This window comes from Carcharhinus amblyrhynchos, chromosome 9 (genome assembly GCF_965287045.1).
Source record: "Carcharhinus amblyrhynchos chromosome 9, sCarAmb.v2.hapA, whole genome shotgun sequence".
Lineage (NCBI taxonomy): Eukaryota > Metazoa > Chordata > Chondrichthyes > Carcharhiniformes > Carcharhinidae > Carcharhinus > Carcharhinus amblyrhynchos.
The window spans coordinates 54,408,311-54,425,215 of NC_137332.1; the positions used below are offsets into that span (position 1 = coordinate 54,408,311).

The 16,905-nt window shown below is 40.0% G+C and overlaps 1 protein-coding gene across 2 annotated transcripts in view; it reads right to left on the bottom strand.

Moving 5' to 3' along the window:
* Window positions 1-1,645: 1,645 nt before the first annotated feature.
* Window positions 1,646-16,905, bottom strand: part of LOC145347817 (phosducin-like) — a 36,686-nt gene continuing 21,426 nt past the window's right edge. For both annotated transcript variants that reach the window (XM_080195703.1, XM_080195704.1), the window contains exons 3-5: window positions 10,771-10,871; window positions 8,906-9,063; window positions 1,646-4,683 (exon numbers count right to left, since the gene is read on the bottom strand). In XM_080195703.1, the coding sequence (XP_080051829.1) occupies window positions 4,156-4,683; window positions 8,906-9,063; window positions 10,771-10,843 (759 nt within the window). In that variant the 5' untranslated portion in view covers window positions 10,844-10,871 and the 3' untranslated portion in view covers window positions 1,646-4,155. The remainder of the gene's footprint in view (window positions 4,684-8,905; window positions 9,064-10,770; window positions 10,872-16,905) is intronic.

Genomic DNA, 16,905 nt, shown 5'->3' on the forward strand with positions numbered 1-16,905 from the left:
TAGGGAAAATATGGGAATGGGGACTGAAAACAATGCCTTCAGTCTTCCCAGTATTGGACAGGAATTTTCTGACCATCCAGTTTTGGATGTTAAATAAGCAGCCTGATAATATAACGTGGAGGAGTCAACAGAGCCAGTGACGAGTTGGGTATCATCATCATAAATGTGAAAACTAACACTGTACCTTCAGGTAATGTTGCTGAGGGGCAACGTTGAGAAATAGGAGGGGAGGGGCAGATACAAATTCTCAGAACACCACAAGGTAACGGTGTGGAAACAGAAAAAGTCATTGCGAGTGATTCTCTGGCTATGATCCGGTAAAAAATGGAACCAGGTGAAGCAATCCCATTCAGCTGGATAAAAGCAGAGAGGTGTTGGAGGAAGATGGGGTGCTCAACTGTGTCAGACTGCAGATAAATTGTGAAGGAAGAGATGGGAAACTATGTACAATCGGTAAGGTTGCTACGGTCTCCATGCCTATCCATGGATTGTAGGGCTGGATGACTTCCACACCAGTATTCCCTCACATTGGTTTGAATAGAGGATGCTGAGTCTTCCCCTTGGCTTAGAAGCTCACCACAACAGATGGTGAAATTTTAATTCAATAAAAGAATATCTGGAATTAAGAATCTACTGATGATCATGAAACCATTGTCGACTATCAGTTCACTAACGTTCTTTAGGGAAGGAAAGCTGCCATCCTTACGTGGCCTGGCTTACATGTGACCTCAGAGCCACAGCAATGTGCTTGACTCTCAGCTGCTCTCTGAACAAGGGCATCTAGGAATGGGCAATAAATACTGGACAGCCAGCAATGCCCATGTCCCACGAATGAATAAAAATAAAATCACCACTCTTCCATGGAATTCCACTGATCCTCCACTTCCTAAATCAACAGCAATTCATTTGGAGTGTCTCCACTTGAAAACGTTGGCATCTATTTTCAATTCACTTAGAAGCTTTTCTCCCTCACTGATAAGAATCATAATATTTTAAATTTCAGAGGGTAACTGTATATTTTTAATCTTTAAAAGCTATTATGGATTCTGCTATTCTAGTTTCTGGTAAGACATTCCATGTCCTAAGAGCTTTCTTTGTAATAAATCTCAAACTTATGATTCGTAAGCCAATAAACATAGGTGCCTCCATTTACATGATTCTTTTTTTTCAAACATTGAATACTTCTGCTTTCTGTTTCAATGAAATGAGTCCTAGTTTCTCTTGCCTTCATAAAAAGCTGGAAATTCCATCTCTACCGAGCTTTTCCTGTTATTTCTACAGAAGGCACATTTCCCAAACACATCAGATTTCTATTACCAGTGTTGCTCTGAATCAGTTACTCTTAGATGGGATAATTGCTTTGGGTGGACTTTCTCTCTCAAGCGGTGAAGTACAGTACCAGCATTTGGTATCTGCTTACACATGAACTACTTGATAGACATCCTGGGAACTGTAATCACAAGCTTGAATCTGGCTTGTGAGTAACAGTGCTCCTGGAATTACTGCTCAGCAAATTTTAGATATGTACCAGAGATCATTCTTTAATCCCCTCATAATCTCCAGATTGATGTGAGAACACATTATCCTCTTCCTCATTTCCAGCATTTTCTTGAAACACAACAACAAAAAAACACTCGGACACATATTGCTATAAGTTTCACCTTTATTGAATTACTGTTTGTGTTCAGAAATCTTCAATGTGGAAAAAAAAACACAACTTTTTTCCTACAAACTAGTTTTGCAAAAATCATTGATGCAACACAAAGGTGAAAGTTGTTTGGAAATATTTACTGGGATAGAACATTATAACAACATTGGATTATTTATGATCGCTATTTAGTATTATTTTTACACCGTGTGGATTTCATTGTTGGGTCTAAGAGAATGGGTAAGTGCTAATTTAGATTACCTGCAGATTTCATGTGAAATGTTTCTTGATTATTTTACACAGGTTTGGTCCATTTCTCAATCCTAACACACTTTTATTAAAGCCAAAATCTACGTGCTGTTACAGCACTGCCAAAGAAATAATAAAGCTTAAACAATCGTTTAGTATTCATACAGGTGCATTTTTACATTTTGTTTATAAAATATATTAAAGAAGGACACTGAGTAATAAAACTGGACTACTTATGACATGGTTAATAGCTGCGATCTGTATATGGGAGTGGGGTGAGAGTGATGGGGCTGCAAAAAGGGGAGAGCGGAGCGAAAACTATACTGAGATAACAGTGACTAATACAGTAAAGCCCCCAACAGCATTTTGTGCTTCTTTCCAAATTGAAAGAGTTTTCCATTCACCGTGTTCAAATTATTGTTGATGAGACAAGGAGGAAAATTTCTATAGCTCCTGGAAATGGGTCTGTTTTAGTTTATTTATTAGTGTCATATGTAAGCTTACAATCCTCTTCCCTGCCTGTTGGGGATCTGCCTGCAACAGGTTGCAGATTTCAGTGAAGCAGAGGTACACACATTCTACTTCACTGTAGTTGAAGGAGAATTGCTTCCTGAAGACCCTGGATGAATATGGTTTCCTCATGAAAACCCTTCTTCCCCTTGAAGAAATTGTCATCTTCTGTGTTGCCTCAGTTCATTTTCTCTGTCATGTTGCAGGCCAAGTATTGTGACTGGACCCCTTAAAGTGAGAACCTAGACTTTCACCAAATGCCATATCATGCCCTGTAGACTTCAGTTCTTTAGATCACAGTACAAAGCACCAAAGACTTCTATTAACTCAGCAACAGCTAGTTGAAGTGAATCAGCAACTAACTTGAAAAGAGAATGATCCCTTTAAATAGCACTAGTCATAAGTCTTTCCTGCTACTGAACACATGAGAAATTAAGTGTGTGTGTTAGCTGGAGCACAATGGTCCATAAAATGGCACAGCAACAGTCAATACAGTCACACACTAAGGTCACAGTCTGCTTACTCAGGATACCTCTGGCACATGTTCCCAATGCCCACACCAATGAGTTCGCCTAGATGGTATTCAGTGCAACCTGCTTCAGAAGTCTGCGCACAGAGTTCACACACCATTCGGGACCTGAAACGGCACATGCTGCCCCAGAAATACAGTGCTATGCATCAGTTTTACAGCCCAGGAGTTTAAATTATACGCCTATAATATTTGTACGTTGTCATTCACCAATCTCCAAATCTTTGCTGGTATCATTTGTGCCAGTTATCCATTCAGGCTAAGTAGGGCTGACATAATGTTTTCACAGTCAGCACACAGTGGTGTGTGTTTGGGCCACCAAAACCTCATTGTATCTCTAAAAGCAAAATGAAGGTGAACAATGTATGTCACAGTGTGCCAAACTTATTTTAAAATTGAGGCTGCATTTTGACCATGAATGTAAAACCAGTTAAAAAATAGAATCCACAGGGGTATTGGCGCACCAGGGCATGAGTCATGATCTCTTGGAAATGGTAGCTGCCAGGATGAATGGAAGTGCAATCTGTCCACTAGATTTTTGTTGCTTTTCTGGTGTTTTATTTTTAACTGGTGTATTTTAAAGATTCTGTCCTGAAATCTTGGTGGAAGTGGGGCTTAAGGTTTTAGTCCAGATTTTCTTACAAACATCTATCTAGAGCTACATGTCTTTGATGGTTGGGAAAGTCTGCTGTTACCTAATTACCTAAACATTAACAGAACTAGAGTATCTTCTCACCAATATGCTGGGAATGTTAGTGTAACAACAATGTTTGAGATTCAGTGAGCAACTGACAATATTCTCTTTTTCCCTTTGTGAGGACATTATTGACTCATTGGGAATTGGAAAAGGAAAAGTGCATGCAGTACAAGTTAGTACCACTCGCACTACAAATGTTTGTAAATCTAGATATTGGAGTCTCAGGGTGGAATTTTCCCCTGTCGCCCATTATGGGAATCGTGGTGGGCAGGACACAGACCATACAAAGGTCCGATGACCTCAGGTAGGCTTTTCCGGCCTTGGGGTGACCGTGAAAATTCCACCCGTACAAACGTGCTTTAGAGGCAAAAACTTGGTAGCATGCAAATGGTTGTTTCATTGTCCTCCTTACACAATATTGAAATGATGGAATAGCATTGGTTGAGATCAGAACATGCTTAAGATTATTTTTCCCTCTATGAAACTGGGACCTATCTGAGTTGGGCTTCACTGTACTGGGATTTATTCAATATCTACATCACTACCATCGCTGGCATTTTCGCAAGTGGTGAATTCTCTTTCTGGCAAAAGGGCATATTCGTTTAGAAAGGATTCAATGTCCACCGCAAAAAATTCTTCCCCCAGCTGCTCAGTGATGTGTATGAAGTTGCCGATCAGCTCACCCGCTTTGTACACCAATAATGTTGGGAGAATATGGTCAGGGAAGCGGTCACTAGCCCCGGTGTTGGAAGCTTTTATCTTACAGAACTTGACCAAGGGATATTCCAAAGCAAGGCAAGTTAAGCAATTAACCAGAGATTCACAGCCTTTAATTCCGTCTTCGTAAATGCTCACCATCACGGTAGTTTTTTTCAATTCTTTTTCAATCACTTCCAAAAATTGCTCGCCATTCTCTAGATCGTAGACCACTCCAAACTGCGGCCCAAAGCTTAGCTGCTGATGCATTTCCTGCATGCACTGCCTGCGGTACTTACGAAGACAGGCCTCATCTTCCTTGCTCTGGGTCATTTCGTATTCCTGCACACTCATCTGTATTTTGTAGTGTTAAAAAAAGTTTAAAGGTTTTGCAATCAAAATCTTAAGTCATTGTGGAAAGACATGTTCTTATTCATTTATTCTGAATTCTTTTAAGAATTCCTGTACTTCAAGAACTTTGCTTCTAACTGTATTAGATTTGACTTAGAGCCTCTACAATGCAGAAGTCTGCACCGACCACAATCTCACCCAGACCCTATCCTCGTAACTCCACATATCTACCCTGATAGTCCCCCTGACACTAAGAGGCAATTTACCATGGCCAATCAACATAACCCACACATCTTTGGACTGTGGAAGGAAATTGGAGCACCTGGAGGAAACCCACACAGACACGGGGAGAATATGCAGACAGTGACCCAAGCCAGGAATTGAACCCAGGTCCCTAGCATTGTGAGGCAGCAATGCTAAATACTGTGCCACTGTGCTGCCTTGATCTATTAAAGAATGTGTTACATGTGAATTTTCCTTTAGCACAGTGTGCAAAGTTGAAAACCTATGTAGTAACATTGTACATTATTGAGCAGCACCACAATGTCATTCACACTCAAAGGGACAATTACCATTGTGGTGGACATGGACGTTCTGATTATTTCTTGCTTGTTAGCTTTGGCTGCATGTTAGTGCTGCAATTGTTTTTGCATTAGTCTCTGTGTTGATGGCGTATTCGACATCACCTTCCAAACCTGTGACCTCTACTACCTAGAAAGACAAGAGCAGCATGCATGGAAATACCACTGCCTGCAATTTTCCCTCCAAGCCATTCTCGGGTTGGGGTCGAAGTCCTGGAGCTCCCTAACAGCACTGCTGAAGAAGTGTAACAGCTCAAGGTGATGGCCCACCATTACCCTGTCATCCATTGGAAGAAATTAAAAGAAAATATTTTAAAAAGCTTTCATTTTCAGAGCTTTCTCAGTGTCCAGAATTAAAAACTAGAAGCAGGAGTAGGCAATACGCCCCTTCAAGCCTGCTCCACCAATCATTTTGATCATGGCTGATCATCAAATTCAATATCCTGATCCCCCTTACCCCCATATCCCTTGATCCCTTTATCCCCAAGAAGTATATCTAATTTCTTCATGAAGTCAGACAACATTTTAGCCTCAACTACATTCTGTGGTAGTGAATTCCACACATTCAGCACTCTCTGGAGAAATTTCTTCTCACCTCACCCCAGAAATCAGCCTGGTAAACCTTTGCTGTGCTCCCGTTATAGAAAGGACATGCTTCCTCAGATAAGGACACCAAAACTTCTCACGATATTCCAGGTGTGGCATCACCAATGCCCTATACAATTGCAAAACATCCCTATCCTATGAAGGCCAACATTGAGAGTTATCCTTTGCCAATTTTATCATTCTGACTCTGGATATAGAGGCAAAAGTGAATTAATGAATTTATGTATCACAGAACATATTTAGTGATGTTAATTAACTCTAGGTTGCTGACTTTTAAATGTCTTTAGTCTGAATGGATATAATGGAAGAGAGAAACTGGGAAACAGAGTTGTACAAATGCTTCAGTTTCTGTGATCTTGCGAGGTCAGATTTCACAATGATTGAGTTGGTCAGTCAATTCAAACATTTGACATTTGGCATCTCAACATATACTTTAATAGCCTAGTTACTCCAAACACTAACCCAGCCCCATGCCAATGGGCATCCCCATATCAATGGCATAACAGACTTTAGTTAGTGAGTGAACACCAGAGAAATATTTGAACCAAAATTTATAATCAGGAAGAGTGAATTGTGCTATGAATCTATTGAAAGACAAGGGTTGAGTTTCTATCTTAGGCCTAATTGGTGAAATGGGTATAAAATTGCCTCCAAAATGGCCTCCATTTTGAAAAGTTTTCTTTTCCCCTTGGGGCTTTGCACAAATTTATTGGCACTTTCACTGATTGCAAATCTATCATGAACCAGTGCAATCAAGCAGTGTTTTAAGACATAATTGTTTAAGACTTTTTCCTTAAAAAAAAAAGCTCCTTGATATACTTAGGTGTTAATCTACCACCTGTGAGTGACCCCATTTTAACCCCATTTTTAGACTGTGTCAATTCACCACCTGTGAGTGACATTCTGAACTTTCTCCTTTCCTTCCCTATGTACAATATGTTTTGTCTACTTAGCAAGCAAGAAACAATACTTTTCACTGTATACTAATATGTGTGGTGATAATAAACCAAATTTAAGTTTAAAATGGCAACTTGGTGTAAATTAGACAATGCAACTGAAAGTGTGTTCATCACAAAAAAAACGTTTTTAGTCAAAAATGTTAAGTTGCTGTCCATCCACCACTATGAGAAACCCAGTTTTATTCAGTGTCAGTTCACCACCTGATGAACCCCATTTTTAGTCAGTGTTAGTTTACCACCTGAGTGGCCCAATTTTAATGCCATTTTTAGTCTGTGTCAACCCACCACCTTTTTAGAATACTGAAAATATTTTTTAAAAACATACAGTGCAATATACTCGTTATATTCAGGCTCAATCGTCTGTTCTTCTTGGTAAATTAGAATAAATTATATTCAAATTTTTTTGAAACTTTCCTATTCCTTGCATCCAGAAGAATCAGCTTATTTTAGAACCTCCTCAAATAACCAGAGTTAGCGAAAACTCCCAATCAAAATGGACTGAGGTTAAGTTGCACCAAACACAATTTGGGTACAAAATGCCACAATCTTTGTTGCTGGTTATACCAATTTCATGTGAGCAGCACCATCAAAGCCAGCACAACCAGGCCATGATATTTATCTTTAAGTGGGAGATGCATGAAATTAAGTTGCGTTTTTAGTGTAAAATGAACATGTTCACTCCAGATGAATTACTCTTGTCTGTCTAGTTTTATTGCACTAGTTTTATTGATCAACCAATTTATTTGCTGATCTCTTGCCATTAAATCATAACGCAAAAATAAAACTGTATTTTGTAGAATATACAGCATAGAAACAGCTTCTTTGACCCAACCAGTCTGTGTGGTGGTTATACTTCACAAGGCCTCCTCAAACATTCTATTTGTCTTCTCTCTGCCTTTCAGTATATCTTTTGATTCCTTTTTGATTATGTATTCATTTAGTTTTCTTTATATTCCATGATAAGTTGATTAAATCATTTCTTTTAAATAATTTCCTGATTCTTTCTCAAGTCCTCCATATTTTTTGTCTCCTGCCCTTTACTTTTTATTTCCCTTTTCCTTTAGATTCAATATTCTCTCTCATTCTTTATTCATCCAAGTTCCCACAATTAGCTGGGTTGGATTTTGGTGGGATACATTTTTCTTGAACTTAAAAATTTTCCAGTTTATTTCTTCAGTTTCCTCCAATTTTCATAATTTACTCTTTTCCAATCTATTCCTTAATCTTTATCCTACAATGTCAGTCTCGATTCTAATCTTGAACCTTGCTACGTTGTGATCACTACCACCAAGATACTCTCCTACGCTTACCTCTCCCAGCTCTCAATATAAGATTTTACAATGATTCTTTCATTGGTGAGTCTCTATATATTAAGTAAGAATGGAGCCTATGTAATGGGATATCATTTCCTTCTTTTGCTACTTCTTCCTTCTTTATTGGGGATATTTGAGATATCCTATGTGTGGATTTTCTCCAGGTACTCTGGTTTCCTCTCACAGGCCAAAGATGTGTAGGTTAGGTTGATTGGCCATGCTAAATTGTCCCTTAGTATCAGGGGATTGGCAGGATAAATACATGGGGTTATGGGGATTGGACCTGGGTGGGATTGTTGTCAGTGCAAACTCAATGGGCCAAATGGCTTCCTTCTGCACAGTAGTGGTTCTATGATCTATGAAATGATTACTATTCTCGGCCTATTTTTCACCTCTAAAATTTTCCTGCATATTCCCTTTCTATTCCCTTCCACTATTTATTGATCTATGAATATGCCTCTGGGCCTGACAGATCCTGTCCTTTAACTCAATCCATATGGATTCTATATTAACCTTACAATTAGTTACATCCTTTTTTCCACTTCCAATATGTTATTTTTAACTATCACAGCTTCTCCATTTACTCCCCTTCATTCCCTAAATGTGATACATTCTGCAATATTTAGTTGCCAGTCTTTTTGCTATGTAGCCATGTTTCAGTCATCCCTCCTATCCATATCCTTTCCACAAATTATTGCCTCCAGTTTTCTGTTTTAATTTGAATACTGCACTTATTGCTGTACGAGCAGTTGCCGTTTCAGCTTACCTTACGAGTGAATTTCTCTCGCGTGTCTTTGTCTTTACTGAGAGATCGGTATGGTGATGACAGTTGTCTAAGGAGTTTCCTTTTGTTTGAAGGAGTGGAATCTTTGTCCTCACTCTCCAGCTTAAACTTTCTCCAGTCATTTATTACCCCTTTTGGACCTGAAACACACTTACTGGTCATATGACTGCTCCTTCAATCCATGTTGTTAGTACAGATGAGCTAAATGATACAGCTCCAACAGGAAATTACATTGCATTTGATAGCCCAGAGACACAGCTTTTAGTGCAGCAAATTTATGCTGGTGTTTGGGCTCCACATGTGCCTCCTGTCACTTCATCTCTCTTTTTCTTGTTATTATCAAAATATGTTCATTCATTTTATTTTAGCCTTTGGTGCATTTGTAAATGTTGAATATGTAAACCCTTTGTGCAGGACACTACCAAAGGTTGAAGAAAGTAATAGTGAAACTGAGATCATGAAGAAAAGAGTAAATGAAACAATGATGTGGAGATGCCGGCATTGGACTGGGGTGGGCACAGTAAGAAGTCTCACAACATCAGGTTAAAGTCCAACAGGTTTATTTGGAAGCTTTTGGAGCACTGCTCCTTCATTAGGTGAGTAATGACCTACTCATTAGGTCATTACTAATGAGTAATTAGTAATGACCTAATGACTTCATCTACTCACCTAATGAAGGAGCGGTGCTGTGAAAGCTCATGATTGCAAATAAACCTGTTGGACTTTAACCTGCTGTTGTGATACTTCTCACTGTAAATGAAACAAAGCTCAAGTATTAGGAAACACCAGTAAAACTTGGAAATGAAGGGAACAAGTAAAATGTATCCAAACTGCTCTTGTATACCGTACAATGGAACTCCAGTATTACTGGTGCAGGTATCACTGATTTGTTTTGACTGGGATTTGAATATTTTAAACTGATTTTTCCTTCTGGGAGACGTGTGGTGTTCAAACAACAGCCTGCTAGACCACGTGCTGTATCTCCTTGACCTGATAACCCAGTCTGAAAAGCTTTTGTGATTCAGCCTTCTTTTGCATTTTTTTTTGTCATTTCCTTCCTCAGGTTTCAGCAAAAGATCAGAATTCAAAGCTGCCTTCTGATTGGTGGCTAATCCCCAAATCTGAAGACCAAAGTTTGCTACAATTGACAGCTTGAATTAACTGTGAACAAATTGTAGTGATTTAAAATAATGCATCATTATGTGATCAGCAAAGAATAAAAGAGTGTGGTAATATGCCATAGGTGTTAAGAAGGAAGGAAAAACTTGGGGGACGATGCATGCCATTATTTTGAGGTTCTGGGAAAAATAAGAACTTATAACAATAGTATAAACATCTAGTTAGCAATAGAACTTTGGTTTTAGCTAATATCGTATAACAGCCTTTATGTCTGTTAATTATTTCCACATCCTTTAGCTCATGCCCATTGGGAATTCTTGGCACTTATTCTTTAACAAAGGAGTCAGTTGAACAATAAACTGACGCTATCTTCCCTGGTACCTTGAGCACACAATGAATCTATGTGGAAAAAACACTCAAGACTGTAAGAAATCTGTGATTCATCTACCCGAGTAACCAGAAATATAGAAACCAAAACACTATGTAGGGGGAATGTAAGGAAATCCCTTAAAATGTAACAGACTCTTCCTAACTTCCTCCTTTGTTATTCTGAAACTAACCAGAAGGAAATGTGGAAGAGTGGTTTTGTTAGTGATTTGTATTTCCCATCCTCTGGGGAACACTTAGCTCCAGTTTACACCAAGGTCTCTTGGGCCTCAACAGACCTCTTGACCACATTGTGGCATGCCTGTTAGTACACCAATGTGCAGCATAATCTATTTGATTACCTGTGTTTATTGCTGACATTTCAAGATTTGAATCAGATTCCACATCTTCATCGCAGCTTTGACCATGCTCCATTCTGAATAGATTATGTAAGGATAGATACCTAAAAGTGTGATAACAGGAAGATAAGATGAAGTTTGGAATTTTAAAACAGCCATTTGGTGCATGTGGATATGTTGCATATTCCTGGCCCACCTGCACTCCCCCCCCCCCACCCCCACCATCAAAAAGTCAGTGGGCACCAAGCAAATGTTCAATCTGACTGCCCTTCAATGATAATACATTGGGGGCAGCCTTAGGGAGGTCAAAATGGAACTTCTGCCCTCAAAGACAGGAGATCCTGCCCTCGAGATCTGCTGGCTAATATAAACATTGAAGTGGGAATTGCTGGAACTGTAAGGAGTCTCGAGAAGAATGTAAGCTGGGTACCTGACAAGGTAAGTCTGGCTACTTCCACCAGGCTGTGTTTACACATGATTCTAGTCCCACATTATATGGTTGATTCTTCATGTCCTTTGAAATGGCCAGCAAGCCACTTGGTTGTACATTCACTGTGAATTCAAGGAAGAGGCCTACTACCGTCATCTAGGAACAAGCAAGAAATGTGGTCTTGGCAATAATTCTCATACTCTGAGAATTCATTTCAAATTGGAAATAGTAAATAAAGTCTTAATTTCAATGTGGGAAGCAGGGAAAGTTTGTAAAATTACAAAGGAGCTTAGAAGAAAAGAAAACAAAATTCAAAAGAGCAATGATTGAATAGATCTAAAAAATCAAACTACAATATTTTTGGAGAGAAAATATATTTGGCATTCTTGTGTTACTGATAATTACAGCAAATACTTGTTAAAGGTAGGAACCACTATTGCATATCATGGTACAATACTATAAAAAAATTGTGAGACACACCCTCTATGTCTTCTTCCCTTATTGGGAATATTATTGTAAACTTTTCCCTTTCCTTTCATCTGTGTTTGTCTCTCTCTAATCTCCCAAGGTTTTTGAGCCCTTCAGAGTTTTTGTTTTTTGTGTGGGTGCATGGGACCTTTGTCTTCAGCTTCAAGTCCCGTTGGTCATGTACGTGGTCTTGACCAGCTAAAAAAATCTAACCCATTCACATGTAGCTCTATCCGAGCCAGCGCATGTGAGGGAGGCCCAAAATTAATTGGGTCTTGGAGATGTCAAACACAGAACTGAAGGCCAAGGTTAGTTTTAATTTAATTACATGAATATTGAATCATTTTCAATCGTTTTTCATGGCGCACTTGGGGGTCTTCATGGCACACAAGCTGGGAACCACTGACTTACAATATGCTTATCAGGGTGACATAAAATGTACTGCAGAAAAACAGTCCATTTGATCTATGATGTGTTTATGTTCCACACAAGCCTTCTCTCATCTTACTTCATCTAAGCCTATCAAAATAATCTACTTTTTTATGTTAACTAGCTTCACCTTAGATTATTCTATGCTATTCACCGCATATATTCCTTGTAATAGCAAGTTCCACATTTTAACTATTTCTCAGTAAAGAAATATGTTCTGAATTATTGATTTATTAGTGACTATTTATGATCCCTATTTTTGAATTGCCCAAAACATTATCTATATGTTAATCTTATCAAACTACTCCATAATATGAAAGGACTTCTTTAAGGTGCACCTCCAGCTTTCCCTTTTCTGCAGAAAAGAGTTCCAGCCTTTACTGATTGCTCAGTTACTGCATGCACTGTCCGCAGTAACAGTGAGCTACATAGGCCAGAAGCTTCCAGTTTCAATCACTGTTCTGCACAATTCCTGAACATTAACTAATTGCCACCCATTCCCAAGGCAGGATTCCGTTTCCTTATCCATATCCAGTCATTCTTGCTGGAAGGCTGACTTGTATTAATGTCAGTGAGTGTGGAGTTGGTCGTAACTGTGATGCTCTCCATAGGCAAAGATTTGCCATCTTATCTGATAGGATGACCAATTGAATAAGGTAACAGAAGTGGTCCACTGCCTAAAACTACACGAGAATTTGAGAGAGGAAAATCATTCTACTTATTCCATATTTTCCTGCCTTCGACAGACCGTAAAATGTGTCATGCACATTCCTTGGGGGTTTATGCAATAAACCATGAAAGCTTATTTGCTTTATTTCTTAGGTGTGATAAATGCATAAGCAGCTTGGTCCAGAAGATAGTGAGCAGAATTCTCTGACAAAGTGTCACGTTCAGTCAGAAAACCAGCATGTTTCTACCCATAGGAACAGACAGCTTTCCCATGGAGACCTTCTCACACTTTACCTATTTTTTTGAAAGGGATGTGTTTTATACTGGTCATTGTGAGGAACAGGGCTTAAACACACTGGCAAGCCTGGATCCACAGAGATCATGTCACCCTTTTTAAAACCATCCCCGATTTCAAAGTGAAATTAAAGGCCGTCCCCCATCGCCTCTCTCCCCATTGATGGCATGGGCCCCCCTGCCTTTCAACATAGATCTCTGCCATTGGGTCCCTCCCAAAGGTTCCCTCTTCATGCCCTGCCCCCTTCAAGTCCTGCCCCTTTCTTGCTCTGCTCCCTTGGCACTTTATTGGCATTGTGGCATCATCATATCCCTGACCATCCATGGGCCACAATGGCCTCTGAGCACCACCACCCCCTACCCCCCCCGCCCCCACAGGCATGGTCAGCATTGTGGAGGCCGGTGATTCCCCTGGTGGCACGTCATACCAACAGATGGGAAGATTGCATGTTCCCGGGAGATTTGGCATCAAGATACCTTTGTATTTAAATGGATGGTAATCAAGATCAGACCCTCACTGGGCATTGACCAGATTACATCTGGCGGGATGACCTGGGAATATTATAAACTGTTTTGTGCCTGGGGCAAATTCCATTCCAGGGTTCTCCCAGTATTTTCCCTGAGTAGTGGGGTTTGCGCCAGGAACAATGCAGCCAGAGAATTGCCCCCAATGAGTAAATATGCTGTGCACTGAAACCAGTGCAAACTGAGTATGGAAGTAGATGATAGTGTGGAATTATCTGTGTTGCTTCTTACTGAAATTTGGGATTATTTCAAGGTGACAATAAATGCTTCAATTCAAGTAAACCACTCTAAAATAAGTATACAATGCAAATGGACAAATATCAGGGAAAGCTTACAACCTGCTAAACCATTTAGTATACAAATCATTGAAATGTACTAATTTGCGTGGTGGTTGGGAGAATGCATTTCATAGATTACCAAGGAAAAGCTTGGGATATAGTAACATCTGATTTTCCCCACTCTTTAGTTCAGTGACATATTAGCATTTTTTTCTGGGATTCAGGTGTTTAATATTCAGGCAGTTATCCAGAAAGTGCAGAAGATGGGGTGGGGGGGAGGGTTGTGGTGGTGTGTGGGTGGGGTGATGGTGATGGTGCAGTGGGAACATTACTGGACTTGTAATCCAGAGGCCCAAGCTAGTGCCTGAAGCATGGGTTCAAACCCCAACATGGCAGTTGGTGGAATTTAAATTCAATTAATAAATCTGGAATTATAAAGCCAGTTTGTGTGAGGGTGTCCATGACATCACTGATTGATTTAAGGGAAGGAAATCTGTCATCCTGACTCCAAACTCACCTCAATATGGATGACTTTTAATTGCCCTCTGAAACAGCCTAGCAAGTTACTCAATCAAGGGCAATTAGAGATGGGCAACCAACACTGGCCTTGCCTGTAATACCCATGAAACAAATAAACGAAAGTCTTGTCAAAGGATTTGCATAATAACATGATAATGAAAAATCATAATCAAACTCCAGAACAATTCTGTTTGGTAGGTAAATGTGACCCTCAGGTGGCCTGCAACTTAATATCCAGTACAATTAGCAGGCTCAAGCAGAATCCCACATTATTAGGATAGATTATTTTATGCTATTGCATCAGCAGTAAATAAGCTGGAAAATTACTCAGTGACATCAGGCTAGGTCATTTGGTTACCTATTATCCTGGTCTTAGTGTAGATATGCTTATATAGTCTTCAATGCTGGCAGAATGTGTGTCATGCAAATTTATTTTTGGATACTAAAGCTTATAAGGACTTTGCAGCTTATGATGTAGGCTCCTGAACCTTCACTGAAGTCCAAAGATGTGAGGGTTAGGTTGATTTGGCCATGCTAAATTGCCCCTTAGTGTCATGGGGATTAGCAGGGGGTGTATTTATGATAGGATTTGGGTGGGATTGTTGTCAGTTCAGACTTGATGGGCTCTGCATTGTAGGAATTCTATGAATCTATGAATGCCCGGAGCACCTGACAGTCATGCCTTGTCCAGTATTGTTGCCAGTGCAGAGTGTTACGATATGTACTTTTCCTGTGAATTCAATGCTCAGTGAATTCACAACATCAGTCAATCAATCAAAGCCACCTTGTAAATTGCCAACAAATGGTCATAATCTTAGCCATTCTGTTAAAGGTCTCAGTTTATGCCACCGCATAGGCACTGCTTCAAAGCAGGTTTGGGCAAATAATGAAAGTGCCATTCGGATGAACCTGTACCCAAGATCACCATTGCCAAAGTCACAGCAGCCTTGTCAAAAAGTAGCTAAGCCAGATGGGGTACCCGGACGAGCACTCAGGCCCTGTGTGGGTCAGTTGGCGGGGATATTCGCAGACATCTTCAACTTCTCTTTACACCAATCTGAGGTCCCTATCTGCTTCAAGAAGACAACCATCATCCCACTACCAAACAAAAGCCAGGCAGTGTACCGTAATGACTATCATCCAGTGCCTCTGCCGTCCATCATTATGAAGTGCTTTGAAAGGTTAGTCATGGCACAAATCAATTCCTGTCACCCAGACTGCCTGGATCCACTTCAGTTCACCTATCATCACAACAGGTCCACAGCAGACGCCATCTCCCTGGTCCTACATTCAACCCTGAAACACATAGGTAACAAAGACCCCTATGCCAGACTCCTATTCATAGACTACAGCTCAGCCTTTAATACAGTTATTCCTATGAGACTCATCTCCAAAATTCATGGCCCGGGGCTCGGCTCCTTCCTCTGCAACTGGATTCTAGACCTCCTAATCCACGGACTGCAATTGGTAAGGATACGCAACAACACCTCCTCCATGATCATCCTCAATGCCAGTACTCCACAAGACTGTGTCTTCAGCCCCTTACTATACTCCTTATACACCTCTGACAGTATGGCCAAATCCTCCTCCAATTCGATTTTCAAGTTTGCTAATGGCAGCACTGTAATGGGTCGGATCTCAAACAATGATGAGACAGAGTACAAGAAAGAGTTAGAAAATCTGATGAACTGGTGCGATGACAATAATCTCTCCCTGAATGTCAACAGAAAGAAGGAGATAGTCATCGACTTCAGGAAGCTTGATGGAGGACATGCCCCTGTGAACATCAAGGGAATGAAATAAAAATGATTAAGAACTTCAAGTTTTCAGATGTCCAGATCACTGACAAGCTGTCCCGGTCCCTCCATGCAGACACTATAGTTAAGAAACCAACACCTCTACTTTCTCAGGAGACTAAGGAAATTTGGCATGTCTGCTACATCTCTCACCTTGGGTCAAAGGCCCAAAATAACTTACCCCAGGACTTTAGTTCCTATTTCCAATCTTATATAATTGTAGTTCATGAGCAAAGAATAATTTGAATTTAAAATCATTTAAGGAAAGTAATTCTGAGCATGTCACGTATCTCCAAATTCAGGAAAAATACAATTCTAGGGAAGATGGATGAAAAGTAATTTCAGAAACTTTTGAAATCAGAGAGGGAGACAGCAAGATGGAGTGGTATGTAGGGGTGGAACAGGCCCCAGAGGACAAATGAGTTATAATCAAAGTTCAGCTTGTGATAGTGGAGTGAAGAATGAATGAGCAGCAATCCAGTAGCAGAGGAGATTGTGTGCTTATGTGCAGGGTTTTGGAACTGGAAAATATATTAGTGTTGAGGGAAATTTGGGGGGCATAAGAAGGGTACGTTCCATTGGTGGAAGCCAGCAATCTGAGGAATAGATGAGATGTGCAGTGAGCTTAGCTCAGGGTTGCACAAGATTAGAAAGTTGTACACCTCCACACTTGTCTTAAAAGGACTATCTGGAATTTGATGAAATCGAAGTCAGAAGGATTTAGATGCTG